This window comes from Mobula birostris, chromosome 5 (genome assembly GCF_030028105.1).
Source record: "Mobula birostris isolate sMobBir1 chromosome 5, sMobBir1.hap1, whole genome shotgun sequence".
Taxonomy (NCBI): domain Eukaryota; kingdom Metazoa; phylum Chordata; class Chondrichthyes; order Myliobatiformes; family Myliobatidae; genus Mobula; species Mobula birostris.
In genome coordinates this window covers 207,873,994-207,897,814 of record NC_092374.1, presented here as the reverse complement: position 1 = coordinate 207,897,814, position 23,821 = coordinate 207,873,994, and the positions used below count along the sequence as shown (strand labels likewise).

Sequence of the window (23,821 nt, the reverse complement as noted above, 5' to 3'; positions counted from 1 at the left end):
CTGGCGGCTGCTCGGTCCGGATTGAGTCCCTGCCGCCGACGGGTTTCGGCCCGAAGCAAGGCCTGCACTGTGCGCTGGGTTCTCACGCCCTTTCGGCGGGGTTGCTCGGCCATAAAATGCCTGGGCGAGCTCCGGCCCATCCAGGCAGGGAGATTGAGGTGTGCCTGAGCGGGGACCTCTCATTGACCGTCCGCAAGGCCAAGCGGCCGCTTCTAGACTTCAGCAGACAATCTCAACAGGTGCAGGAGTAGGCCATTCAGCCCCTCGAGCCAGCACCGCCATTCACTGTGATCATGGCTGATCACCCACTATCAGTATCCAGTTCCTGCCTTATCCCCATAACCTTTGATTCCACTATCTTTAAGAGCTCTATCCATCTCTTTTTTGAAAGCATCCAGAGACTTGGCCTCCACAGCCTTCTGGGGCAGAGCATTCCACATATCCACCACTCTCTGGGTGAAAAAGTTTTTCCTCAATGGCCTTAAACGGAAAATCTGCAGAAAGTAGTGGGTATGACCCACTACATGAACATCGACTTCTCTAACTTCTGCTAATGCCCCACCTCCCCCTCGTACCCCATCTGTTACTTATTTTTATGCACACATTCTTTCTCTCACTCTCCTTTTCCTCCCTCTGTCCCTCTGAATATACCCCTTGCCCATCCTCTGGGTCCCCCCCCCTTGTCTTTCTTCCTGGACCTCCTGTCCCATGATCCTCTCGTATCCCCTTTTGCCAATCACCTGTCCAGCTCTTGGCTCCATCCCTCCCCCTCCTGTCTTCTCCTATCATTTTGGATCTCCCCCTCCCCCTCCAACTTTCAAATCTCTTACTCACTCTTCCTTCAGTTAGTCCTGACGAAGGGTCTCGGCTCGAAACGTCGACTGTACCTCTTCCTACAGATGCTGTGTTGCTTGAATTTCCAGCATCTGCAGAATTCCTCGTGTTTGTGGGTATGACCCAGCCTGTCACGGGTAAAGCCCTCCTCACCATTCAGCTGAACTGCATGAAACGCTGTTGCAGGAAAACAGCATCCATCATCCGGTACCTCCCCCCCCCCACCCCCACCACCATCCAGGCCATACTCCCTTCTCGCAGCTGTCATCAGGAAGAAGGTACAGGAGCCTCAGGGCTCGGACCACCCCTCAGCCACCAGTCCTTTAAACCAAAGTAGACATCTTCACTCAACTTCATTTGCCCCATTATTCAAATATTTCCACAACCAATGGACTCACTTTCAAGGACTTTTCATAGTGCCATAACGAAGTACAGCACAGAAACAGGCCATTTGGCCCAACTAGTCCATGCCAAAACCATTTAAACTGCCTCCCCTCAACGACCTGATCAGGGCCATAGCCCTCCATATCCCTACCGTCCACATACCTATCCAAACTTCATTCAAACATTGCAATCAAACTCGCATGCACCACTTGTGCTGGCAAATATTCCGCACTCTTACAACCCTCTGACTGAAGAGGTTTCCCTTCATGTTCCCCTTAAACTTTTCACCTTTCACTCTTAAGCCATGACCTCTGGTTGTAGTGTCCCACCCAACCTCAGTGGAAAAAGCCTGCTTGCCTTTACGCTATCTATACCCCTCATAATTTTGTATAACTCTATCAAAGCTCCTCTCAATCTTCTATGTTCTAAAGAACATGAAAGGCCAAACCTATTCAATCTTTCCTTAGACCCAACAGCATCTTTGTAAATGTTATCCATACTCTTTCAACCTTGTTTACATCTTTCCTGTCAGTAGGTGACAAAAACTGCACATAATACTCCAAATTAGACCTCACTGACATAACGTCCCATCTTCTGTACTCGGTCCATTGATTTATGAAGCTTCTTTACGACCCTGTCTACCTGTGATGTCAGTTTCAATGATAGTCCTCCTCACTGTCCATGACACCCCCCGTCTTGGTGTCCTCCACAAATCTGCTGATCTAAACCATATCATCGTCCAGATCACTGACTGTAGTTGACAAACAACTAAGGACCCAGCAGTGTGGCACTCCACCAGCCACAGTCAGAGAGACAACCGTCTACTACTCTCTGGCTTCTCCCACAAAGCCAATGTCTAATCCAGTTTACTACCTCATCCTGAATGCCGAGAGACTCAACCTACTTGACCAAGCTCCCATGCAGGACCCTGTCAAATGCCTCATTAAAGTCCATGTAGACAGCATCCACTGCCTTACCTTCATCCACATTCCTGGTAACTTTCTCAAAAAGCTCTATGATCGTTTGGACTTGACCTACCTCGCATGAGGCCATATCTATCTAAGTCCTCATTGTGCGTGGAGCGGGTTGCCAGTGGTGGAGGTGGATACGAAAGGGTCTTTTAAGAGACTCCTGGATGGATACATGGAGCTTAGAGAAATAGAGGGCTATGGGTAAGCCTGGGTAGTTCTAAGGTAGGGACGTGTTCGGCACAGCTTTGTGGGCCGAAGGGCCTGTATTGTGCTGTAGGGTTTCTATGTTCCCATGTATCTGGTCCCTTATACCTCATGTTCTTGATATTTATTATTGTAAGAGACAAAATTAGTCTCAGGAAGACCAGAATGGTAATCCATACATGGAACCAAAACAGATGGGGGAGATCTTAAATGGATTTTTTGCTTCTGTATTTACTCGGGAGATGGAAACAAGAGTCTACAGAAGTGAGGCAGAGCGGCATCAACTTCATGGACCCATTACAGATTACAGAACAGGAGGTGTTTGCTGCCTTGAGGCAAATCAGGGTGAATAGATCCCCATGGTCGGACAAAGTGCTCTCTTGCACCCTGCGAGAAGCAAGTACAGAAATTGCCAGGGCCCGGGCAGAGATATTTAAGCCATCCTCAGAAACAGGTGAGGTACCGGAGGATTGGAGGACAGCGTATGTTGTTCCGCTGTTTAGGGAAAGCTCTGAAAATAAACCAGGAAATGATGGGCCGGTGAGCCTGATATCAGTAGTGGGGAAGTTATTGGACACAGATGGGAGGGGTCTGGTCCTGGTGCAGGCAGTGTTTGAAATGGTTTCAGTTCAGACTAAAGGTGTTGCCCTTTTCTATGATTCTTATTCCTTTTTCCCCATTTGTGTTTACACAGTTTGCTGTCTTCTGTACTCTGGTTGAACGCCTAGTTGGTCCAGTTTTTCAATGATTCTGTTATGGTTATTATGCTATAGATTTATTGAGCAAAAATTAATCTCAGGGTTGTATGTGGTTACATATATGTACTTTGATAATAAAATTTACTTTGAATTTTGGAATTAACTTTGAAAACAACTGCGTACTTTGTTCTTCACACTCTTTCCGACAAATGATCACCGCTGGACTTGGGGGTGATTTGATGTGGCAGAACCAAGTAAGGCTCCGTGACGAAAGATTTGATCAATTTCAGTGCCAGGCCGGGTTGAGGCGGAGAAGTGGCAGGGCCCAAGACCCAGAGCAGATTGAAGTGATGTGGTGTTTGAACAGAGGCCAATCAGTGATCTGAGGCTTGAGAAGATATAGCACACTCAGGTTCACTGACTGAGTTCGTAAGGTATTGATTTGCAGCAGATTGGCACTTGTACAGCAGCCAATCAGCCATTGGGGTTGATTGGCAAGAACAGATAAAAATAAGGCAGGGACAAGTGGAGCGGCCATTGCTGGAATGGACAATGTTGAAGTGGTTATTTGAGACTTTAGCTCTTCGAGGCTTGAGCAAGAGAAGGTGAAAAAGCTGTAGGTAGGTTTTTTTTCCAGTTTATTTATTGTTTCCTACTTTAGGACAGTAGGGATGCCAGGCAGACATTGCTGTTAGTGTTCGGCTCTTACCCCGATGATTTTAATCTTGCTGACATTTTAATCTTTACGGAGTAATGGAGCTGGCCACGGGTACTTCATCCTGCTCTCCGTTCTACTTCATCCATCAAGGGAATGGATGTGGAAGTCGTCCAGAACTACAGATATCCGGGAACTCACCTGGACATTCAACTGGACTGCAACAAAAATCCAGGGGCTCTGTACAAGAAGGGACAGAGCTGACTGTACTTCCCGAGGGGGCTCCGGTCACTCCACGTCCGCGGTACTCTGCTGTGGATGTTCTTCGACTCAGTGGTGGCCGGCATTCCACTCCACGCTGCAGTCTGCCGGGGCAGCAGGGTGAGAGCAGCTGATGCCTAGAAGATCGATATCCTCGTCGGGAAGGCTGGTTCTGTTCTGGGGGTGGAACTGGATTCCCGGGGGGGGGTTGTGTCTGGGGGGAGGACACTGCAGAAGCTGCAGGGAATTATGGACAACCCCTCTCACCCCCTCATGACCTATTGGACCAACAGAGGAGCACCTTTAGTGACAGACTGATTCCACCGAGGGGCACCACCGAACGTCACAGATGATCCTTTCTCTTTTGTTTGGCGTGTGTGTGTCCGTGTGTGCGTCCATGTCTTTTTCATGGCTTTTTCCAAGGCACGGAGCGAGAGAGAGACTGTGTGGTGTGCCACTCCTCACGCAGTATTTTTTCCTTTTATGTTACGAGGTCGAGTTGCGATCTCGCCACTCAACCCAGCACAGATGGAAAGCGTACTCGGGAGCGGACCTGACTGGTTTCGAACCCGGGCACCTCCGCTTCCGGGTCCCAGGAGCATCTATAAGACTCTACAAATCCTCCTCCTCAAGTATTTAAGTAGATGGTTTCGTTGCACATTTGTATTTTGCACTGTTACTTCTGAATACATACATTGTATTTTTTTCATACCTCAATGCTTATATTTTGCATTTTTAAGTATATATCTCTGACTGAACAATCTTGCAACAACAATTTCCTTCAGGATAAATGACGTTTGATCTTACCTCAGTGAAACAATGTTGTATGCAGGAAGTGGCAACCCCAGACAACTCCATAATGGGCACTCGCCTCCCCGGCACTGAGCACACCTTCAAAATGCGATACCTCAAGAGAGGTGGCGCCCATCGGTGAGGCCCCCCGTCACCCAGGGCAGGCCCTCTTCTCATCGCTACGGTGTCAGAGGAGGCACAGGAGCCTGAAGACGGGGCAGCCAGCAAGTGCCACCAACACAACCCCGACCCTAACCCGTACTCCTTTGGGACGTGGGAGGTCGGTACGAGAGAACCCAGCGGAAACCCGTGCCGTCAGCAGTGCAAAGTGAACCCAATGGTCGACGTGATACGCTAACCTCTCCCACTGTACTGTCTGAAGTTTCGAAGAATGAAAGGGTATCACAATACAACAAGACAATTCTTACAATATCTGACAGGCTCCATGCAGGAAGAACCAGATCACATTTAGGAAATGGGGGAGCACTTCTTCACTCAGATGGGGGCCTTTTTCTCCTGGGGTGTGAATGCTCAGTCACTGTGTATTTGTGGGTCCTCAGCAGATCAGCCACAACCGGGTAGGTGCAGCATTCAGCCGGTTCCTGTCTGCAGGGCTGGGGAAAGGCGGTGCCCGCCCACAGCGCCTGTAAGGGCAGGCCCAGCTCCCTCCGGAAGCAGCACTGTGCTTCCTGTGTCCCGAGGGAGAGGAACTCGGACCTGAGGCAAGTCTACAAGGGAGGAGGATGGAGACCAGGAAGGAAGGGGAACAATGATGGGAGAAAGGAGGAATGGATAGGAGAGAAGCAAGTTAAAAGATGAAGAAGAAAGACGTGGAGAGCTGAGGGGGAGGGAGACGAGGAGGAGGGTACAGGATGGAGGAGGAGGGAGGGGGATTGAGAGGGAAGAGGACACAACAGTAAGAGGGGTAGACGGTGTGTGGGTATGGAAGGGAGGCGGAGGGGGAGTGTCTCTGGCAGAACAGGAGATTCGCACCAAGAGCAACACACATAGAAACTGAGCCAGTTCCATCATGGACACTAGCCTCCCCAGCACAGGTGATATCTTCAATGGGCGAGGCCTCAAAAAGGCAGCATCCGTCATTAAGGACACCCATCACACTTTGAGAGGCTGGTCAAGGACTACGTCTGCAGCTTGCTTCCACCCACACTGGACCCCCTACAATTCACCTACTGACACAATCGATCGACAGACCACACAATAGCCACAGCTCTACACACCGAACCTACACATCTGGGGAAGAGGGATGCTTATGTGAGAATGCTGTTCTTGGACACCATAATTCCCTCTAGGATCGACAACAAGCTCAGAGACCTCGGCCTTCACCCTGACTTGTGCAGCTGGATCCTGGACTTCCTGTCAGATCACCTCTGCTCCTCTGACCCTCAACACACGTGCCCCTCAGGTCTGTGTCCTAAGCCCCTCCTTTGCTCTCTGTATACCCACAACTCTGATCTGCGAATTAAATTTGCTGACAACACTACACCGATTGGCCTAATCTCAAATAATAACGAGGCAGCCTACAGAGAAGAAGTCATCACCCTGACACAGTGGTGTCAAGAAAACAACCTCTCTCTCAGTGTCGCAAAAACAAAGGAGCTGGTTGCGAACTACAGGAAGCATGGAGACAGGTTATTGACATCAGTGGATCTGGAGTTGAGAGGGTGAAGTTCCTCGGCAAACACATCACTGAGGATCTGTACATACCAGCTGTGTGGTGAAACAGGCACAAGTCCTAAGAACTTTCTACAGGAACACAACTGACAGCATCCTGACTGGCTGCGTCACTGTCTGGCATGGGAACTGTACCCCCCTTAATCGCAGGGCTCTGCAGAGAGTGGTGCAGACAGCCCAGCGCATCTGTAGATGTGAATTTCCAGGACATTTACAAAGACAGGTGTGTAAAAAGGGCCCAAGGGATCACTAGAGGCCTGAGGCACCCCAACCACAAACTGTTCCAGCTGCTGCCATCTGGGAAGCGGTATCACAGCATAAAAGCCAGGACCAACAGGCTCCGGGACAGCTTCTTCCACCAGGCCATCAGACTGATTAATTCATACTGACACAACTGTATTTCTATGTTATATTGACTGTCCATTATGCATACTATTTATTACAAGTTACTATAAATTGCACATTTAGAGACAAAATGTAAAGATTTTTACTCCTCGTGTATATGCAGGATGTAAGAAGTAAAATCGGTTCTTGGCATTGCCTCGGTCGGGGAGGAGATACAGGAGCCTGAAGACACACACTCAACATTTCAGAAACAGCTTCTTCTCCTCCGCCAGCAGATGTCTGAACCGAAAGTGAACAGTACTTAAGTATTTTTATTTTGCCCTCTTTTTGCATGACTTCAATAATTAATTGGTATAACACTACTCGCTGTGATTTATAGTTTAAAAACGCATCGCAGTGTCCTGTATATTTCAGGACACACGCCAGTGACTTCAATGCTGATCTTCAATCTGAACCGCAGCACAGAAACGCACATTAGATGCTGGAGGAGCTGAGGGGCTTCTCAGAGGTCTCCGCCCGGAACCCCCACTGTCTACTCCGCTCCGAATAAACCCCGACTCCACTCCGAGTGCCCGGTTTCCGATCGGACCCGCCCCCGGATCGCCATTGGCTGCTTGGCGATAATTGACAGCGTGAACTGCAACGACATATCCGGTGGGAGAGCGTGCAGCAAACATGGCCCCGGGAGGCAAAATTAATCGTCCGCGCACGGTAACTGGTGGTGGGGATGAGGATGGAGGCAAGCGAGGGAGTGAGGGTGGCTGGAGTGGAGGGAGGAGCGGAGGGGCTGAGGGTGGGTGAAGGGGAGGGGTGAGGGTGGGTGGAGGGGAGACGAAGGATAGGAGGGAGGAGAAGGGTGAGGGTGGCTTGAGGGGGTGAGGGTGGGGGAGTGGAGGGGTAAGGTTGGGGAGGAGGGAAGAGGTGAGGGTGGGGGAGGGGAGTGGGTGAGGGTGGGGGAGGGGAGGGGTGTTGGAGGGAGGGGCTGAGGGTGGGTGAAGGGGAGGGGTGAGGGTGGGGGGAGGGGAGACGAAGGTAGGAGGAAGGAGAGGGATGAGGTTGGGGAGAGGAGGGAAGGGGTGAGGTGGGGAGTGGAGGGGGTGAGGGTGGCTGGAGGGGAGGGGGTGAGGGTGGGGGAGTGGAGGGGGTGAGGGTGGGGGAGTGGAGGGGGTGAGGGTGGGGGAGTGGAGAGGTGAGGGTGGGGGAGGGGTAAGGTTGGGGACGAGGGAAGGGGTGAGGCTGGGGGAAGGGAGTGGGTGAGGTTGGAGGGAGGAGCGGAGGGGCTGAGGGTGGGTGAAGGGGAGAGGGGAGGGGAGGGGGTGAGGGTGGGGGAGTGGAGAGGTGAGGGTGGGGGAGGGGTAAGGTTGGGGGGAGGAGGGAAGGGGTGAGGCTGGGGGAGGGGAGTGGGTGAGGTTGGAGGGAGGAGCAGAGGGGCTGAGGGTGGGTGAAGGGGAGGGGTGAGGGTGGGTGGAGGGGAGACGGATAGGAGGGAGGAGAGGGGTGAGGGTGGCTGGAGGGGAGGTGAGGGGGTGAGGTTGGGGGGAGGGGGGAGTGGAGGGGGTGAGGGTGGGCGCAGAGGAGAGGAGGGGAAGGGTGAGGGTGGGTGGAGGGGAGACGAAGGATAGGAGGGAGGAGAGGGGCAAGGGTGGCTGGAGGGGAGGCGAGGAGAGGGTGGGGGAGTGGAGGGGTGAGGGTGGGGGAGGGGAGGGGTAAGGTTGGGGGAGTGGAGAGGTTGGGGAGTGGGTGAGGGTGGGGGAGGGGAGGGGTAAGGTTGGGGGGAGAAGGGGTGAGGTTGGGGGAGTGGAGCGGTGAGAGGAGTGGGTGAGGGTGGCTGGAGGGGAGGGGTGAGATTGGGGGAGTGGAGGGGCTGAGGGTGAGTTTGGGGGGAGGGTTGGCCCTGCTTTCCTGCACTGCATCCCGTGTAGATGTGCTGAATGCTCTGAATGGCTTTACCCGTGATGGACTGTTCAAGGGCACTGGTGTTTCTATACAGGCCGCAGTGCAGCCAGTCAGTCCACTCTCCTCCACACCTACTGAAGTTGGTCAGAGCTTTTACTGTATCAAATCTTGGCAAACTCCTAACGAAGTAGAGGTGTTATATTCCCACTTCACTTCGGCAGATTTTGAAAGTGCCAGAGGTGGTGCTGAGATATTGTGGAATAATTCCTGCAAGGGGCGTTAGGCTGGAGAAGCTGGGGGTATTTCAATGCGGCTCAGAAATGGACTGGTGAGAATTTTCTGCTGGGATCTTGAATAGACTTGATGGCCTGAATGGCCTCTTTTTATTGCAGTAAATCAGTGTGAGGGTTTATTCAGAGGCTCAAACAGTCCTGCCAGGTGAGGTGACACTTCACCAGTCAGCCTGTCAGGGTCATCAGTTGTGTCCAGTGTTCCCCCTGTGTGTACATCGGTGCGACCTAACGTAGTTGGTGAGCACCTTCGCCTTTTGCACCACAAAAGGCAGGATTTCCCAGTGGCCAATCATCTCAATTCAGCTTCCTATTCCCATTCTCATTCCGACATGTCTGTCCGTGGCCACCTCTACTGCCACAAAGAGGCCACTCTCAGGATGGAGGAGCAACACCTCATTTTCCATCTCCTCCCCCCCCCACACTCACCCACCTTCCCCTTCACCTGCTAGCTAGAGCTTCCCCATCCCCAACCTTATGTACTGTCTTTCTCCCCCTCCCTTTCTGATCTTGAAGAAATGTTGACTGATTACTTTTTTCCATAGATGCTGCCTGAGTGGCTGAGTTCCTCCTTCATTTTGTGTGAGTTGCTCTGCATTTCCAGCATCTGTAGAACCGCTTGTGTCTAATTGTTTCCCTCCTGTGGCCTCTGCAGGAGTTACAGAGGAAGCTTTTCAAGAGGCGATGGGTTGCCAGAAAAGCAAAGAGGAAGAAGGCTATAGTTGGCGCTGTGATTGACGAGGGTCTGATCACCATCCATCACCTGAAGAAGCGATGGTGAGAGAGCAGCGGTTGCGCCAGTCTCTCGTGCCGACGCAGGCATTTGCCGGTGAAGCTGTGTAACTCCCACTTTCCAAAGCTTTTTGCTGTCACGGGTCGATGTCCTGAAGAAGGTCTTGGCCTGAAACGTCTGCTGCTCACTCCTTTCCATAGGTGCTGCCTGACCTACCAAGCTCCTGCTGCACTTTGTGTGTGTCTCCTCAGTCAGAAGTTGTGGATCGCAGAAACGCCCTCTCCCAGGGGCCATGGCTGCTTGGTCCCAGTCTATCCCAAGCTGGGAATTGGGAAATGTTTGTGCACTGAGAGACTTGAAGTACCGGGTGCATTGGGTCCATCTGAAACCCCTCTCCTGCTCTCCTGATTCAATCCCCAAACCACGGTCTGCACTCTTCCAATTCTGGCCTCAAGTTTAATACCTCAGAGCCAGCGGTATCTTCCTATCCCTCTGGAATCCCACAGCTGTCTGTCTGCTTCTCCTGTTCTGGTCAAAGGAGACTTCGCCTGAATAGCAAATGACTGCTCTTCGAGTCAGCACAGAACCAAGCCCTTCAACTCATCTAGCCAATGCCAAAATGCTTTTTACCATAGCCCTGCATATCCCTCCCATCCATGTACTTGTCCAGACTTATCTCAAATGAAACCTACACTACCAGCTCATTTCATGTTCTCACCACATTCTGAATGAAGAAGTTCCTCTTTTCACCTATGACCTCTAGTTGTCCCCTCACCCAAATTCAGTGGGACAAGTCTGCTTGCATTTACCCTGTCTATACCTCTATCAAATTCTCCCTGTAACTCAGGTTCTCAAGTCCCGGCAAAACTTTGTAAATTTTCTCTGCGTTCTTTCAAGCTTATTAATATCTTCCTTGTAGGTAGGTGATCAAAACTGCACACAAGACTCCAAGTTAGGCCTCACCCATGTCTTATACAATTTCAACATAACATTCCAACTCCTGTACGTAGTAAAGGCATCTGTTAGTCTTGCGAGACCATGGATCTGCGCCTGGAAAGTCTTCACTCTCCAGGGTGCAGGCCTGGGCAAGGTTGTATGGAAGACCAGCAGTTGCCCATGCTGCAAGTCTCCCCTCTCCACGACACCAATGTTGTCCAAGGGAAGGGCATTAGGACGCATACAGCTTGGCACCGGTGTCGTCACAGAGCAATGTGTGATTAAGTGCCTTGCTCAAGGACACAACACGTTCCCTCGGCTGGGGCTCGAACTCACAACCTTCAGGTCGCTAGTCCAATGCCTTAACCACTTGGCCACGTGCCCACAACTCCTATACATAGTACTTTCATTTCTGTGCTAAAAGCTTTCTTTACAGCCCTACCTCCCTGTGACGCACTTTCAGTGAATTATGGATTTGTATTCCCAGATTCTTTTGTTGTACCACAGTCCTCAGCGGCCTGTGTAAGTCTCGGGTATTGCTCTGTGAGTGGTTGGGTTAAGCAGTGCATTACAGTACATGTTTGATGGTTCTCGTTTGCAGTTCCAATAAAAGGGCAAATATCACGCTGTCTGGGAAGAAGAGGAGGAAGCTGCAGAAACAGATTCAGCACGGTCAGAGGGACCGCTCCACTATGGATGGTACGTGAGACGATCTCTCCCTGCTTTCCCCTTGGGGAATATGTCTGCTTGCGTAAGCTGCTGGGAGCACTCGGCTGGGTAGGGTTCCCCGTGAGAAAGAGACGCGGCTGGCATTCTAAACCCGACGGTGATATGTTAGTTTGGTTTCTTGCCGGGATGCCATGAAAGAATCTGAATCAGGTTTACAGTCACATGTAAAAGTTTGGGCCCCCCTGGTCAAAATTTCTGTTACTGTGAACAGCTAAGTGATTAGAAGATGAACTGATCTCCAAAAGTCATAAAGTTAAAGATGAAACATTCTTTTCAACACTTTAAGCAAGATTAGTGTATTATTTTTGTTTTGTACAATTTTGGAGTGAAAAAAAGGAAAGGAGCACCATGCAAAAGTTTGGGCACCCCAAGAGATTTGAGCTCTCAGATAACTTTTACCAAGGTCTCAGACCTTAATTAGCTTGTTAGGGCTATGGCTTGTTCACAGTCATCATTAGGAAAGGCCAGGAGATGCAAATTTCAAAGCTTTATAAATACCCTGACTCCTCCAACTTTGTCCCAACAATCAGCAGTCATGGGCTCCTCTAAGCGGATGCCTAGCACTCTGAAAATTAAAATAACTGATGCCCACAAAGCAGGAGAAGGCTATAAGAAGATAGCAATGTGTTTTCTGGTAGCCGTTTCCTCAGTTCATAATGTAATTAAGAAATGGCAGTTAACAGGAACGGTGGAGGTCAAGTTGAGGTCTGGAAGACCAAGAAAACTTTCCGAGAGAACTGCTCATGGGATTGCTAGAAAGACAAATCAAAACCCCCGTTTGACTCCAAGAGACTTTCAGGAAGATTTAGCAGACGCTGGAGTGGTGGTTCACTGTTCTACTGTGCAGCAACACCTGCACAAATATGACCTTCATGGAAGAGTCATCAGAAGAAAACCTTTCCTGCGTCCTCACCACAAAATTCAGCATCAGAAGTTTGCAAAGGAACATCTAAACAAGCCTGATACATTTTGGAAACAAGTCCTGTGGATTAATGAAGTTAAAATAGAACTTTTTGGCCGCAATGAGCAAAGGTATGTTTGGAGAAAAAAGGGTGCAGAATTTCATGCAAAGAACTCCTCTCCAAATGTTAAGCACGGGGGTGGATCGATCATACTTTGGGCTTGTATTGCAGCCAGTGGCACGGGGAACATTTACTGGTAGAGGGGAAAATGAATTCAATTAAATACCAGCAAATTCTGGAAGCAAACATCACACCGTCTGTAAAAAAGCTGAAGATGAAAAGAGGATGGCTTCTACAACAGGATAATGATCCTAAACACACCTCAAAATCCACAATGGACTACCTCAAGAAGTGCAAGCTGAAGGTTTTGCCATGGCCCTCACAGTCCCCCGACCTAAACATCATCGAAAATCTGTGGATAGACCTCAAAAGAGCAGTGCGTGCAAGACGGCCCAAGAATCTCACAGAACTAGAAGCCTTTTGCAAGGAAGAAATCCCCCAAACAAGAATTGAAAGACTCTTAGCTGGCTGCAAAAAACGTTTACAAGCTGTGATACTTGGCAAAGGGGGTGTTACTAAGTACTGCCATTTTGCTTCAGGCCCTTTTCCTTTTTTGTTATTTTGAAACTGTAAAAGATGGAAATAAGAAAGTAATCTTGCTTAAAATGTAAAAGAAATGTGTCATCTTTAACTTTATGCCTTTTGGAAAACAGGTCATCTCTTACTCGCTTAGCTATTCACAGTAACAGAAATTTTTGACCAGGAGTGCCCAAACTTTTGCATGCCACTGTATTATCACTGAAAGAATCTGAATCAGGTTTATTATCACTGACGTATATAGCATAAGTTGTTGTTTTGTGGCAGCAGTAGAGTGCATATAGAAATGACTATAGGTTACAACAGTACGAATTTCAGAAAGAGAACAGTATGGTCAGTGGTAAACTCGGCCGGCTCCACCATGGGCACTCAGCTTCCCAGCAATGAGGACACCAGGAGACGAGGCCTCAAAAAGGCGGCATCCATCATTGGAGCGAGGGAGCGTCGACTCAGACCACGAGAGGCCTGCGTCGGGCATTTTCATGCCTTACGGGGCGCGGATGGAAGTCTGTGTGGGGCGCCTGTCACATACCCCGTGACGGGTTAAAGAACCAGCAGAAATGGAAGACACCTTGGAGTCTGGTATTGCTATTAGCTAATACTCGTTTATTGGTACCTACGTGATACAGTAATATAAAATCAGATATATCAAACAGGTTAGCAATGATTTTATATATGTGTGGAAATATAAAAACCAAGCTTCTTCAAGCCTGGGGGTAAAGGGATACAGTCTTATGATGATGAGTAAAGTTCAGTTCAGTTTGTGGTATTGAGTTGAGAAGTGATGGAGAGAGAGAGGTGTTATGGTTATTCAAGTAAGCCGATGCTTCCCGTTGTCCTCCAAAATCCTTAAGAAGTCACTGAATGTGACCACAGCAAAGGGGACTGTTTTCTGTGATGAAGTTAACCCAGGTGAGGGTTGGACACACTAATAACTTCCCACCGGTCACACCTATTCCACACTGTGAGAGCCACTGATTGATTCTCCTGATCGATCCTCTGAAAACCCACTTTTCTGTGGGCACAACAAAGCTCACCCAGTGTTCAAAACCCTGTGTCTGTCTGTCTACCAGCTGACCTTGTATTTATCTCAGCATGCTGAACACCAGCTGTCCATCATGTAGCTCCTCCTTTCTCTCTCTGTAGCAACTCAGAAGCTGGCAGTGTCCTTGCAGAAATTCCAAACAAGCTATGAGCAGTCTTTGCCCCCCTCTCTCTCTCTCTGTAACAAGCTGTTTGTGTTGTACAGCTCATTCTTTTTAAAGACACGGTCCATAAGGGATAATTCAGGATTCGGTCACATGCCACTCCTCGCACAGACACTAGAGCAATGTGTGCCTTGCTCGAGGACACAAACACGCTGGCACAGCTGAGGCTCAAACTAGCAACCTTCAGATCACTAGACGAATGCGTTAACCACTTGGCCACGTGCCCAACACAAAAGGACCCCCATCACTCAGGGCATGTCCTCTTCTGATTGCTACCATCAGGGAGAGGTACAGGAGTCTGCAGACACACACTTTGTCCCCACTGCTATCAGATTTCTGAGCGGACATTGAACCCATGAACACTATCTCATCATTTTTGCTCTCTTCTTGCAATTTTTATATATGTTCCTTATTATAATTTATTGTAAGTTTTTTGCCTTGCTGCCATGAAATAACATTTAACAGCACTAGTCAGTGATAATTGTGATTCCCCCGCCCCGGCATGCAGCCTGTTTGCTGAGTCACTCCTATTCAAATAATTTGACCATATTTTTGTCCTTTGGCATTTCCAGTTGAACCCATTCCTCAAAGGACCAGGCGGGCGGTGGCTGTGAGGGTGCGGGACGGAGGAGCAGAGCAGAAAACGGAGGTGCTGGATGTAGACATGAAGGAGGAACAGTCGTGAAGTGGAGTGGTGGGTGTGAAAAGCACAGGGCAGAGCTGGAGGCCTCGGTGTGCTTGCCGTGTGGAACCAGACCGATCTGCGTCTCTGGCCAAACCGCTACCATGAAGAGACGGTGGTTAGTAGCACCCAGTTCTAGTGCTGCTCCACCTGACGGCTCCTGTACGGAGTGACGCAACAGCAGTGCGGTGTGAAGTAATACTGATCACGTTTCATACAGGCAACATGGTTCAAAGTGCAAATACGAAAATAAACATGAAATAAAAGAAAAAAAAATGTCACTTCAAAGTGAAGTTAAATAGGTCTTGAGTCTGCATCACTTACAGTTTTGGTGTTGAATTCCACTGTTTTGGAGCATAGTTCAAAAAATCTGTCCTGCCGATTATCTTTCGAGGAAGATTGTTTAAATTTGAGAGTGATGGAAGAAGGCCTGGGAGCTCAAGCAGGATTATAAAACATGATTTTATGATGTACTCAGGACCTAAGCCTGTACAGAAGAGATGGCTTGCAGTTGAACGGGAAGGGGACTAATATCCTTGTGGGAAGGTTTGCTCGGGCTGCGCGGTGGGGTTTAAACTAAGAGTTGCAGGGGGATGAGAACCAGAGTTCGGAATAGTTAGTGGAGAGACAGATGTTGGTAAGACATCTCTTTATGTATATTTAAGGCAGAGGTTGATAGATTCTTGATGAGTCAGGGCATGAAGGGATACAGGGAGAAGGCAGAGATTTGGGCTGGGAGGAGAATTGGATCAGCCATGATGAAATGGCAGAGCAGACTTGATGAGCCTAATTCTGCTTTGACCATGTTAATGAGGATATATTACAGAGCACCCAACAGTTGGGGATTTTGCAGAAAGATTGCAGACTGTTGCAAGGAACATAATGTTGCTATAGCAGATGATTATACTGTCCATGTACTGACTGGGACTCCCCTACAGTAGATTGGATGGAGGTTGTCAAGTGTATTCAGGAAAGTTTCCTTGCTCTTAATCTCAGAAAGGATCTAGCAAATGAGGATTGGGACAAGCTGTTTTCTGGTAAAGGTGCACTTGTTAAATGGGAAGCCTTCAAAAGTGAAATTTTGAGAGTACAAATTTTATATGTACCTGCCGGAATAAAAGGTAAAGATGACAGGTGTAGAGAACCTTGGTTTTCAGCAGGCCCTGGTTAAAAGAAAAAAAGGAGGTCCATACCAGGTATAGGCAGGTAGGAACAAATGAGGTGCTTATTGCAGGAGAACACTTAGGAAATAAATCATCATCAGGTGCCGTGCCCAGTTTGAGCTTTGACTGCCATGGCCCACACACTCCTGTTTCGGGTCAAGTGGATCAATTCATTGGTATTCATTTCCAGTTCTCTGTCTGCTGTCTCCACCATCATTTGTCTTTGTCTTCCTCTTGCTTTCTTCCCTTCAATCTTTCCCATAATTACCGTGGATTCTAACTCCTCTTTCCTAATCACATGTCCAGTGAAGTTACGTTGCCTTTTCATGATCTCATACATTATTTCTCTTTTTGTGTTTGCTCTGTTCATGACATCCTAGTTATATATTCATTTTGTCCATGATATTCTTTCCATCCTCCTCAAAAACCACATCTCTGCTGCTTCAATTTGTTTCCTCATGTTTTTAGATATTGTCCAACATTCTGAGCTATATATCATAACCAGATAAATGTAACATTTCAGTACTTTGAGGTGGGTTGTCATGCCTAGTTTAGTGTTGGTTAGTATGCTCTTCATTCTTGTGAAGGTGTCTTTTGCCATCCCTATTCTTCTTTTGATGTCCGTGTTGCACCTGCCAGCTGATGTCACCCAGCTTCCTAAGTAGCAAAAGTTCTGTACTTGTTTTATGTCTTCCCCGTTTATTTTCAGCCTGCAGATAGGACTCTCCTTTTTGGATATCACCATACATTCTGTCTTTTTGAAGAAATCAGGAAGGCTAAAAGAAGGCACAAGGTTGCCCAAGCAGACAAAGTGAAGGAGAATCCTAAGGTAATTCTACAGATATATTAAGAGCAAAAGGATCGTAAGGGCCAAAATTGATCTTCTGGAAGGGTAATCCATGTGTGGCACTGAATGAGATGGGGAGGGAGATCTTAAATTTTGTTTTGCATCTGTATTTACCCCGGGAGACAGACACAGAGACTATAAAAGTGAGGCAAAGCAGCATCAACTTCAGGGACCCTATACAGATTTCAGAGGAAGAGGCTTTTGCTTTCCTGAGCCAGATCGAGTGGATTGTTGGCAACAAAGAGCTGGAAGGCTCTGTTTGCACTCTTACTTCTAAATAAATAAGTATTGGTAAGGATTAGAATTTTCATTAATAAAATGAATTTTCCCCACATAGCTGGGGCGTGTGTTAAGTTGCAATGATAGCTGGCACAGTACTAAAACGACGCACATTCAGGGTGTGATTGGGATCCTGAGGCACACCACAGACAAGAGCAAGTGGGCCACCATACAAACTTTCCAGCCTCTGCACTTGTTCTGGCATCTTCTGTCTCAGTGCAAGGGCCAGCCTTCCACACAGTGCTGTGGTGACCCACCAACAGGTCTGAGGTACTTAGAAAGAAATCATGAACGCAGGTCGCAAACATCTGGATCTTCAGTCTGTTCTTGACTACAATGGGGACAGATACAAACAGTGGAAAGGTCAGACAGAGGAAGCGGCTTCGGGGCTCTGGCAGAATGATAAGTGTCCAGTGGGTTTTAGCTCACTAGTCCCGTGGTTGTAACTGCAATGTCAGTTCCCAGCACTATTCTTCACGAAGATTAGATTAGATTCAACTTTATTGTCACTGTGCCGAGTACAGATACAAAGCCAATGAAATACAGTTAGCATCTAACCAGAAATGCAAAGGATAGTGTTATTTACAAAATAACCGCAATAAAAAGTAAGTGCTACAGCACACAAATATAAAAGTACTGAGACAGTACAATATGGGTGCAATACTGCTTAGCGCTGTGATGTGAGGTTCAGCAGGGTCACAGCCTCAGGGAAGAAGCTCTTCCTGTGCCTGCTGATGTGGGAGCGGAGGCTCCTGTAGCGCCTACCGGATGGGAGGAGAGTAAAAAGTCCATAGTTAGGGTGAGATGCATCCTTGATAATGCTTTTCACCTTGCCCGGGCAGCGTTTATGGTAGATGTTCTCAATGGTGGGCAATTGGGTGCAGATAAATCTGCCAGGCAGTCTTCATCACACGCTGGAGTGCTTTGCGGTCCAATACAGGAGGAAAAGGAGGTCCTGCAAAGAGAGTTTAGAGAGTTAGGTGCAAAGTTGAAGGACAGGACCTCCAGGGTTGCAATCTCAGGAATGCTACCCGTGCCACATGCTAGTGAGGCTAGAAATAGGAAGATAATGCAGCTAAATACGTGGCTAAGGAGACGGTGCAGGAGGAGGGCTTCATGTTTCTGGACAATTGGGCCTTGTTCCAGGGAAGGTGGGACCTGTTCTGACAGGACAGGTTGCACCTGAACAGGAGGGGAACTAACATCCTTGTGGATAGGTTTGCTAATGCTGCTCTGGGGGGGGGGGGGGGGCGTTTAAACTAGGTTTGCAGGGGGAGGGGAACCAGAGTGTTAGAGCAGAGAGTGAGGTGGAGGAGGATAAAGGTCATGCGAGGACTGCATGTATAGACAGTAATCAAAGGTTTGTACCTGATAGAAATGTTCTCAGGTGCATCTACTTCAATGCAAGGAGTATTGTAGGTAAGGCAGATGAGTTTAAGGCGTGGATTGGCACATGGGATTACGACATTATTGCTATTAGTGAGACTTGGTTGCAGGAGGGGCAGGACTGGCAGCTTAATGTTCCGGAGTTCCGTTGATTCAGACGTGATGAGGAGGGGGAGGGATGAAAGGGGGAAGAGTGGCATTACTAGTCAGGGAAAATATCACAGCTGTGCGTAGGCAGGACAGCCCGGAGGGCTCGTCTACAGAGGCCATATGGGTGGAGCTGAGGAACGGGAAAGGTGTGACCGCACTAATAGGGTTGTATTATAGACCGCCCAATAGTCAGAGAGAATTGGAGGAGCAAATTTGTAGAGAGATAGCAGACCGATGTAAGAAACAGAAAGTTGTAATAGTTAGGGATTTTAACTTTCCACATACTGACTGGGACTCCCACACTGTGAAAGGGCTGGATGGCGTGGAGTTTGTCAAATGTGTTCAGGAAAGTTTTCTAAATCAATATATAGAGTTAACAACGAGAGAGGATTCAATGTTTGATCTCTTAGGGAACCAGACAGGTCAGGTGACAGAAGTATGTGTAGGTGAACATTTTGGGTCCAGTGAGCATAACGTCATTAGTTTCAAGTTAATTATGGATAAGGATAGGTCTGGTCCTTGTGTTAAGGTTCTAAATTGGAGAAGGGCCAATTCTGAGGAAATGAGAAAGGATCTAGGAAGAGTAGATTGGGATAAGTTGTTTTCTGGCAAGGATGTGTTCAGTAAGTGGAAGGCCTTTAAAGGTGAAATTTTGAGAGTGCAGAGTTTGCATGTTCCTGCCGGGATTAAAAGCAAAGTTAACAGGCATAGGGAACCTTGGTTTTCAAGGGATATTGGTGACCTGGTTAAGAAAAAGAGAGAGTTGTATAGCAGGTATAGGTAACAAGGAACAAATGAGGTACTTGTAGAATATAGAAAATGTAAGAAAATACTAAAGAAGGAAATCAGGAAGGCAAAAGGAAGACATGAGGTTGCTTTGGCAGATAATGTGAAGGTAAACCCGAAGGGTTTCTGCAAGTATATTAAGAGTAAAACGATAGTAAGGGACAAAACTGGTCCCCGAGAAGATCAGAGTGGTCATCTATGTGGAGCCTCAGGAGATGGGGAAGATCTTAAACAATTTTTTGTATCAGTATTTACTCAGGAAACTGGCAATGTGTATATGGAAGGAAGGGAAACAAGCAGTAGTGTCATGGGACATATAGAGATTAAAGAGGGGGAGGTGCTTGCTGCCTTACAGCAAATAAAGGTAGATAAATCCCCCGGGCCTGACATGATATTTCCTTGGACCTTGAAAGAGACTAGTGTAGAAATTGCAGGGGCCCTGGCAGAAATATTTAAAATGTCCTTAGCCACGGGTGTGGTGCCGGAGGATTGGAGGGTAGCTCATGTTGTTCCGTTGTTTAAAAAAGGCTCCAAAAGTAAACCAGGTAATTACAGGCCAGTGAGCCTGACATCAGTAGTAGATAAATTATTGGAAGGTGTTTTGAGAGATTGGATATACAAGTATTTGAACAGCCAAGGGCTGATTAAGGATAATCAGCATAGCTTTGTGCGTGGTAGATCGTGCTTAACGAATCTTGTAGAGTTTTTCGAGGAGGTTACCAAGAGAGTAGATGAAAGAAAGGCTGTGGATGTTGTCTACATGGACTTTAGTAAGGCCTTTGACAAGGTCCCACGTGGGAGGTTAGTTCAGAAGGTTCAGACACTAGGTATCTATGGAGAGGTTGTAAACTGGATTCGAAATTGGCTCTGTGGGAGAAGACAGAGAGTGGTAGTGGATAATTGCTTCTCAGACTGGAGGCCTGTGACTAGCGGTGTGCTTCAGGGATCTGTGCTGGGACCATTGTTGTTTGTTGTCTATATCAATGATCTAGATAATAATGTGGTAAATTGGATCAGCAAGTTTGCTGATGACACTAAGATTGGAGGCTTTGTGGACAGCGAGGAAGGCTTTCAAAGCTTGGAGAGGGATCTGGACCAACTGGAAAAATGGGGCAGAAAATGGCAGATGGAATTTAATGCAGACAAGCGTGAGGTGTTGCATTTTGGAAGGACAAATCAAGGTAGAACATACACAGTAAATGGCAGGGCACTGAGGAGTGCGGAGGAACAAAAGGATCTGGGAGTTCAGATACATAATTCCCTGAAAGTGGCGTCACGGGTAGACAGGGTTGTAAAGAAAGCTTTTGGCATCCTGGCATTCATAAATCAAAGTATAGAGTATAGGAGTTGGGATATTATGGTGAGGTTGTATAAGACACTGGTGACACCAAATTTGGAGTATTGTGTACAGTTCTGGTCACCTAACCATAGGAATGATACCAGTAAGATTGAAAGAGTGCAGAGAAGATTTACTAGGATGTTGCCAGGTCTTCAGGAGTTGAGTTACAGGAAAGATTGAACAGGTTAGGACTTTATTCCTTGGAGCATAGAAGAATGAGGGGAGATTTGATAGAGGTTTACAAAATTATGAGGGGTATAGACAGAGTAAATGCGAGTCGACTCTTTCCACTTAGATTAGGAGAGATAAATAGGAGAAGACATGGCTTTAGGGTGAGGGGGAACTTCTTCACTCAGAGAGTGGTGGGGGTGTAGAAAGAGATGCCATCTGATGTGGTAAATGCGGGCTCACTTCTAAGTTTTAAGAATAAATTGGATTGGTATATGGATGGGAGAGGTCTGGAGGGTTATGGACTGGGTGCAGGTCAATGGGACTAGCGGAGTGAAGTTTTGGCACAGACTAGAAGGGCCAAATGGTCTGTTTTCTCTGCTGTAGTGTTCTATGGTTCTAAACAGAAATACTGTATATTAAAAAAAGTGAGGTAGTGTCCAAAGATTCAGTGCTCATTTAGGAATCAGCAGAGGGGAAGAAGCTGTTCCTGAATCACTGAGTGAGTGCCTTCAGCCTTCTGTACCTCCCACCTGATGGTAACAGTGAGAAAAGGGCATGTCCTGGGTGCTGGAGGGCAGCAATGAGAAAAGAGCACGGGGTGGAAAGGGTTAGGAGCAGAGTGCTAGGGTCAAGACAGCGGGGTAAAGTCAAGAAAAGGGTTCTGGGGTCAGTGGAGCAGTGCTAGGGGCAGAGGGAAGGGTTCTGGGGGTCAGGAGGGCAGGGGCAGGTATCAGGAGAAGGTTTCTGGGGGTCAGGAGCACAGTGCTGGGGTCAGGAGAAGGGTTCTGGGGTCAGTGGAGGGCAGGAGTCAGGAGGAGGGTTCTGGGGGTCAGAAGGGTAGAGACAGGGGTCAGGAGAAGGGTTCTGATGCCTGTGCTCAGACAGCAGTTTTTCCTCCTGCCTGGTACTGATGAGGTGTGTGGATGAGTGAAACCCAGTGTAGTGGGTTTCTAGTTATTGATGCTGCCTTTCTGAGACACCGTTTTCTAAAGATGTCCTGGGTACTTTGTAGGATTGTACCCAAGATGGAGCTGACTAGATTTACAACCTTCTGCAGCTTCTTTCAGTCCTGTGCAGTAGCTCCTCCATACCAGACAGTGATGCAGCCTGTCAGAATGCTCTCCACAGTACAACTATAGAAGTTTTTGAGTTTATTTGTTGACATACCAAATCTCTTCAAACTCCTAATAAAGTATAGCTGCTGTCTTGCCTTTTTTATAACTATATCAATGTGTTGGGACCAGGTTAGATCCTCAGAGATCTTGACATCCAGGAACTTGAAACTGCTCACTCTCTCCACTTCTGATCCCTCTGAGGATTGGGATGTGTTCCTTCATCTTACCCTTCCTGAAGTCCACAATCAGCTCTTTCGTCTTACTGACGTTGAGTGCCAGGTTGTTGCTGCGACACCACTCCTCTAGTTGGCATATCTCACTCCTGTACGCCCTCTCGTCACCTCCTGAGATTCTACCAACAATGGTTGTATCATCAACAAATTCATAGATGGTATTTGAGCTATGCCTAGCCACACAGTCATGTGTATAGAGAGAGTAGAGCAGTGGGCTAAGCACACACCCCTGAGGTGCGCCAGTGTTGATCGTCAGCGAGGAGGAGATGTCATCACCAATCCGCACAGATTGTGGTTTCCAGTTAGGAAGATGAGGATCCAATTGCAGAGGGAGGTACAGAGGCCCAGGTTCTGCAACTTCTCAATCAGGATTGTGGGAATAATGGTACAGCATCCTGACATAGGTGCTTGTGTTGTCTAGGTGGTCTAAAGCCATGTGGAGAGCCATTGAGATCGCATCTTTTGTTGACCTATTGTGGCGATAGGCAAATTGCACTGGGTCCAGGTCCTTGCTGAGGCAGGAGTTCAGTCTAGTCATGACCGACCTCTCAAAGGATTTCATCACTGTAGATGTGAGTGCTACCGGGCGATAGTCATTAAGGCAGCTCATGTTATTCTCTGACTGTAGTTATCCTCTTTTGTTCAAAGGCAGATGGTTGAGTGGTAGTAACTGTTCTTGAACCTGGTGCTGTGAGTCCTGAGTCTCCTGTACCTTCTACCTGATGACAGCAGTGAGAAAAGAGCACGGGGTGGAAAGGGTTAGGAGCAGAGTGCTACGGTCAAGACAGCAGGGGTAGAGTCAAGAAAAGGGTTCTGGGGTCAGTGGAGCAGTGCTAGGGGCAGAGGGAAGGGTTCTGGGGGTCAGGAGGACAGTGCAGAGGTCAGGAGGAGGGTTCTGATGCCTGTGCTCAGACAGCAGTTTTGCCTCCTGCCTGGTACTGATGAGGTGTGTGTATGGGTGAAACGCAGTGTAGTGGGTTTCTAGTTATTGATTACCTATACTCAAGGACATGGTGGAGATGCACGTAGTGGAACATTATTAGCGAGCCAGTGACCGCAGTTCAGTTCTCACCGCTGCCTGTACGATGACTGTGTGAGTTTCCTCCGGGTGCTCTGGTTTCCTCCCACAGTCCAAAGTTGTGCAGGTTATGGTCAGCAGGTTCTGTATTGGTCTGTTGGCACTGGATGCTTGCTGTCCAACCCCAGAACATCTGTGAACTGGGCTGGTAGTTGCTGCAAAGCACACATTGCACAGTATGTTTCATTCTGGGTGCAGGATTCCAACATCTCTCTGCGTTAGGAACATAGAAAACCCACAGCACAATACAGGCCCTTCGGTCCACAATGCTGTGCCGAACATGTCCCTACCGGAGAAATTACCAAGGGCTACCCACGTATTGTTGGATCTGACTGTTAGATTAGACTGTTTAGTTGTTATTTCCTTTACAGGTTAACAATTAATTGTCTGTTACACGTGCACACA

The 23,821-nt window shown here is 48.1% G+C and overlaps 1 protein-coding gene across 1 annotated transcript; it reads left to right on the top strand.

The window, feature by feature from the left end:
- The first annotated feature begins 7,460 nt into the window (after positions 1 to 7,460).
- LOC140197456 (uncharacterized protein C11orf98-like) lies at positions 7,461 to 15,151 on the top strand. Its single transcript, XM_072257420.1, has 4 exons — positions 7,461 to 7,547; positions 9,678 to 9,799; positions 11,293 to 11,390; positions 14,760 to 15,151. Exons 1-4 carry the CDS (start codon positions 7,512 to 7,514, stop codon positions 14,870 to 14,872), a joined length of 369 nt encoding a protein of 122 aa, XP_072113521.1. The 5' UTR covers positions 7,461 to 7,511; the 3' UTR covers positions 14,873 to 15,151.
- Positions 15,152 to 23,821: the final 8,670 nt, after the last annotated feature.

Bases quoted from the DNA above. Each gene is read 5' to 3' on its own strand.
- LOC140197456 (XM_072257420.1), top strand. From the start codon at position 7,512: ATGGCCCCGGGAGGCAAAATTAATCGTCCGCGCACG. The intron at 7,548-9,677 runs GTAACTGGTGGT...TGGCCTCTGCAG, and splicing joins AAATTAATCGTCCGCGCACG to GAGTTACAGAGGAAGCTTTT. The intron at 9,800-11,292 runs GTGAGAGAGCAG...TCTCGTTTGCAG, and splicing joins CATCACCTGAAGAAGCGATG to TTCCAATAAAAGGGCAAATA.